The 5,505-nt window shown below is 51.3% G+C and overlaps 1 protein-coding gene across 1 annotated transcript in view; it reads right to left on the bottom strand.

Moving 5' to 3' along the window:
• Positions 1 to 1,984, bottom strand: part of LOC104276428 (LIM and cysteine-rich domains protein 1-like) — a gene marked incomplete at its 3' end in the record, with an annotated part of 6,110 nt that extends 4,126 nt beyond the window's left edge. Inside the window, 2 exon segments of the mRNA XM_009872732.1 lie at positions 1 to 72; positions 1,872 to 1,984. The exon segment at positions 1 to 72 is cut by the window's left edge and continues 208 nt beyond it. Of these exon segments, the coding sequence (XP_009871034.1) occupies positions 1 to 72; positions 1,872 to 1,960 (161 nt within the window).
• Positions 1,985 to 5,505: the final 3,521 nt, after the last annotated feature.

The following is a 5,505-nucleotide window of genomic DNA, read 5'->3' as shown; positions in this document are numbered from 1 at the left end:
TTCCGATCGTCCTCCACATCCGAGCTCAGCGCGTGATCCTCCTGGCTGCACTTGCACGACCGACAGATCTTCCTGTGGGTGACAAGCGAGAGCGTCCCTTCGCTGGGAGCTGGGACGCGGGAGGCACGCGATGGCTCAAGCCACAGAGCCATAACCTCTTCCAAAGCTTAAACACAGAGCAGGGGTCTGGCGCAAGACAAAAAGCTCCTGTGGCCTGAGCCACACGCGGGAATTCAGCATGATTCATAGGATAGCTTTGGAAGGGATCTTAAAGACCATCTAGTTCCAATCTCTGCTAAACCAGGTTGCTCCAAGTCCCCTCCAGCCTGCCCTTGAACACTGCCAGGGAGGGGCTGGGCAACCTAAGCCAGGGTCTCCCTGCCCTCACAGTGAAGAGCTCCCTCCGTACACCTAATCCACATCTACCCTCTTTCAGTTTACATCTATTATCCCTCATCCTGTCACTATGTACCTTTGTATAGTCCCTCCAGCTTTCAAGAGTCACAGAATGGTTTGGGCTGGAAGTGACCTTCAAAGGTCACCTAGTCCAGCCTCCTGCAGGGAGCAGGGACAGTTTTCCCTGGCTCAGGTTGCTCAGAGCCCCATCAAACCTGACCTTGGATGCCTCCAGGGATGGGGCCTCCACCCCCTCTCTGGGCAACCTGTGCCAGGGTCTCCCCACCCTCAGAGTAAAAAATTTCTTCCTTATATCTAGAACCTACCCTCTTCCAGTTTAAAACTGTTGCTCCTTGTCCTGTTCTTACAGACCTTGATAAAAAAAAGTCTCCCACTCTCTTTCCTGCTGCCCTCCCCGAGCTCTGAAAGTCTCTTCAAGCATCACTACATCTCCCACCCTCACCAGTCTCCAGCAGCTGAGCATTAGCCTCATGTCCTACAAACGCTTTACATGCCAGTAAGAAGTGACTGCTAAAACAGGAACTGCTAAAAGAGGAACTCAGAGTCTATGGTTTTAATTATAGTAGCTATGAATCAGAAAGGTAAGTCTTTAAAGCCACTCTCTGCTTGTCAGCCTTTCCCTCAAATGCCAATAGCAAAAAGGACAAACTAACTCTGATGCAACCCCAAATAATTCAGCAGGGTCCTGGAACAAGTACAATTCAAATTCACCTTTGAGGCAGAAAAAAAAAGGGGAAAAAAAAAAAAAAAGCAGCAATTCAACTAGGCTAGGGTCTTAAAGTCTGGATTTCTACCCAGCTGAGGCATCAAGTCAGAGCCCCCCAGAGCATGACACCCCCCAGCTGTGCAGCCCACCCATACTGGGGGCTCACAGAAAAGAGCCTGGTGTTTTGCAAGACAACCTTAGAGGGCACTAATTCTTTTTTAATTAACGACATCTGGGTAGGTCCCTTCCATTTCAAAGCCCCCTTTGTTTCTCCTGTTTGGGTTTGCAAGCAGATAGGGCAGGGAGCAGCCTGCTGTCCCACCCAGAGCCAGACACCAGTCAGTTCCCACCAGCTACTGACATTATTTACCTAAATTTGCGGTTTTAAGAGGAAAAATTAAAAGTATCAAATAACAGGACATTTCTGTCACGGAGCACACCCTTTCAGCTGTCAGGATGCTCAGGACAGGCAGCAGCAACAGCCACCGTGGTGCCTGGTTTAAGCACTTGTGGATGGGATTTTAACCGAGAAAAATAAATAAAAAGCAGGACCAGTGAGGGAGGGGGGCTGGAGGACAGGGAGCACGAGCGTCTTCTCAGCTCAGCAGCTGCCCCAGCCAGGCACAGCGTCCTGCCCCCACCTCCCAAGTGCTCCGCAGCTCTTTGCGCTCCGAGTCACTGGAGCCTGAGCATCCCCAGGAGCAAAGGGACAGCAGCAGGGCAGGGCCCAGCAAGGTCAAGACATTACCTCCAGGAATGTGGCTCGAAGCCGGCGCACGTCCCTCTGCACCGTAAACAAGGCACACCTCTTCCTGACGGCGGCTGGCTCCCCGACATCTGGAAAAGAACAGGACACTGGAGTTGGAGAGGCTTTATCCTCAAAGATTAGCCGAGGCCAGAGTACCAGTGCTGCGTTTGCTCCTTCAGACGCTGGTTTCCTCAGCCATGCCTTGCGTCCTGGGAAGCCTCGAACCTCCCAAACGCCACCCGCGCACTGTCCGTGCAGACCTGCTATAAATTTATTTAGGGATGCTTGGGATGAAGGCTTTCACCTCAACGTGAGGGAGGACAGCACGTCTGGAACAGCAAGGGGGGGCAGCCCCCCAAACAGTGAATGTGCTGACACCTTAATCTCACTCACTGAGGCCTCAGGTCTCATGAAAAGGGTTTTTTATTCAGTTTATATATTGCGTACGAACCTGTGCACGTCAGAAATGTCGCACAGTGAGACACAACCTGAGGCTAAACTTGCTTTACTTGGACCTCCTTAGTCTTTCTACAGGGGCTCAAATGTATTTTGGGAGCATGGCATGTTTCCATGGCTCTGGCACTGGGTAGTTTCCAGGAAACAGTGGGGAAAAGCTCTGGGGAGGAAAGGCTGGTGGTGGAAAAAAGCTGTGGTTGTCCTGTACTTTCTGCTGCTCATTGAAAACAGAAGACAGTCACTGATACACACCTGGGTGCTCACTGATGCACAGAGATGGTCCTAAAAACCTCCAAAAAGGAGAGACACGAGCAAAGAACCACAACAGGACCCAATAACATCGGAAAATAAACCTCTTTTGGTGTCTGCACCACGGATTTATCAAACATGGCTTTTTGAATGTGAAGAATGCAGGGGGGTGTGATGGGAGAAGCACAAAGTGCTGCAGGAAGCGAGAAGTGACACCACAGGACGCTGAATTTACCTCAGCCTGGTTGTTTTTATGGAAATTCTCAGATTCCTGTGTGAAAGACATGATTGTCTCCTGTAGAAAAGGACTTAAGGAAAACCAGGACAGCCCCAGCCTCAGGACATGCACACACAGCAGAAGCAGTGGCAGCATCACTGGAGCTTCGCCCCATCTCGGCACATCTGACCCCGTGCAGCCAGAGACTGAACCACAGGGTGATCACCCACCTCCCCAAGCACCCAGTACTTGTGGTCCTTGGGCAAACATTACGAATCGTCAGCATCTTGCAATTTTCTGACCGCTTCAGGCCTTGCAGTCTGCATTCTCCATTAACATACAGGTCTCACATCACCACGTCCTTTTTGGCACTTGCTCCCTTTCATCAAGGTTTTGCAGCAGATCTTTAATCCCGCTCAGAATCCACACTTGCCCTAGGCATTGGCTACTCCTGCACACACATGTGCCCATCAGTGAGGCTGCAGAGGTTTCTACTGCTGGAGAAGGGTGTTCCTCGCCTGTGCAACCTTAATCCAGTCCATGTGTGCTTCTGTTATGATAGTGTTGCATTACATGATCAAGCCCTATTTAATTCAGTATTTGTTATGCCTCCTCCTGCCCTGTCTTCCTCTCCCAGCCCCACTTCTCACGTCCCCATCCTCCTGCTCGCCCCCCAGCCTTACAACAGTGATGGGCAGAAGCCATCCCTGCCAAAAATGATTTTTAAACAGAGCAGTCACTAGCAGTAAAAGAACAGGTTGTTTTTAAAAAGTGCATTTGGAGGGAAAATGTGCTCAGCAACTTCACTCTGCGGTGCTGTGGCTCCGCAGGGTGAAGGAAAACAGAACAGGTTGGATGGGGCTTGGAGCAACCTGATCTAGTGGGAGGTGTCCCTGCCATGGCAGGGGATTGGAACGAGATGCTCTCTGAGGTCCCTTCCAACTCAAATCATTCCATGATGACAAAGCTTCTATTAACAGACAGTTCTAGAAACAGCCAGATGCTGGCTTGCCAATTTTACGGTAGACAAGCCCTCACGCACTTTCTTTGCGCACAGCTATTAAGTCTCCCCAGGAGGCTGCTCATCCAAGGGAAACAGCCCAAAGGCTTGGAGACAGCCTGTTCCAGCTCCCTGTGCCCCAGGACTGGGATTGCATTTGTGCCTCAGCCTTCACCTGTAGTGTCCACCTCATTCTTCATCTGCAGTTTTTCCGTGTATTTTGAAGGCAGTGAAAAGACCTCTCACCCCGGGAATTCATAAAATAGCATCTTAAAAATCCTCTTAATATGCACACACACACTCCACCCTGCCTGCAATATCCAAAAAAACAGGACATTTGTGGTTCTTCAGCTATGTGCGAGTTCTCCAGAACAGATAAAGACATTTAAGAATCCAGCACAGACCACTTAAAATCTTGCCAGTTCTGGAACCCTCTGCTCGATGCCTACTAACTGACAGGCTTTTCTAACTGACTCTCATCTTAACAAGTCAGACAGAAGCTGTTAGTATACACAAGGGACTAGGAATGGTTGTTTATTTAAAATACAAACATCTGGTTTAAATAAACTCATTTGGAAAAGTTCCATTGCATATGAGGGGGAAGCAGAGGGAAAAGCACTGTCAGTAGCAAGAACCAGTACGTGAACCTCCAGCGATACAACTTGAAGCTTCACAGCCCAAGGGCAGGAGCTCGCAGCTGTCCAAGGGTGGGCACCAGCCCACCAGCTCCACAGCATACACAAACTCCCTCTTTCACTTTGTTACTTCAGTGTTACCGAGTCCCTTTCTTGCCAATTTGTTCAACCTGGGAATTTGTTCTACTTGTCCAAACATGAATTCTGCTTCACGGCCCAGGTCCAAGTTTAATTGAGGTTAACTGCTTTCTACTCAGTCTGAACCTCCTGGATCAGTCCTCTCCAGAAGACCCTTGCAGCCACCCTCCAGAGCTGGCTGGCACTACTCGTCACCCCAGGGAGCTGAAGGACTCGTGCCCAGGCTGCTGGATGTGTCCAAGACACCTGCCCAGCTCCCAGTGCAGCCACACGATGGCTTTGGGGCAAGATTGTCCATTGCCACGGGCAGGGTGAGCACCCTGATGCCCACGAGCCAGCAGAGCTAGGATCCAGCCGGCAGTGCCCCTCACCTGCTTGGGCCAAAGAGCCAGCTCAGACAGACGGACAAGTCCAACAGGGGGCAGCCTGTGGCACGGCTGCCCGCCTCAGCACCCCGACAGCACCCCAGGAACTGCTCTGGGACTTCCACTGCTGCCTCACCCCAGCTACACCTCAGCTTGGCCCAAACAAACACAGCAAACAGATCACATTTACTTCAGCAAGGTCTCAGCTCTTGTCTTAGAACTGCCCTTAGTGTTTCACTGGAACAAACCCGTTGGCACCGACAGGAGATCCTTGCCCGTGGGTTGTATGGCAAAAGCTGGGCCTGCGCTTCAGTAAGACAGAACTAAGCAAGTCCTAGCCTGGACCTCTGGCCACATACAGCTTCAGATAGTGCAGAAGACTGACCTGGTCACCGCTGAACAAGTGACCTGGTCACCGCTTGAGCGCTGCTCCAGCCAGGACCAGACCACAGGCCTCAGCGACCAGGAGCTCCGAACCTCCTCGCAGACTCGTTTGCAGGTGCCGGTGCCCTGACTCAGCGCTCCTCACCACACGAGCTGGAGATATACGGGACCACACGGGGCTCATGGCCCC

This window comes from Apaloderma vittatum, unplaced genomic scaffold, assembly GCF_000703405.1.
Source record: "Apaloderma vittatum isolate BGI_N311 unplaced genomic scaffold, ASM70340v1 scaffold27297, whole genome shotgun sequence".
In the NCBI taxonomy this organism is placed as follows: domain Eukaryota; kingdom Metazoa; phylum Chordata; class Aves; order Trogoniformes; family Trogonidae; genus Apaloderma; species Apaloderma vittatum.
This window is presented reverse-complemented; position numbering and strand designations above follow the sequence as displayed.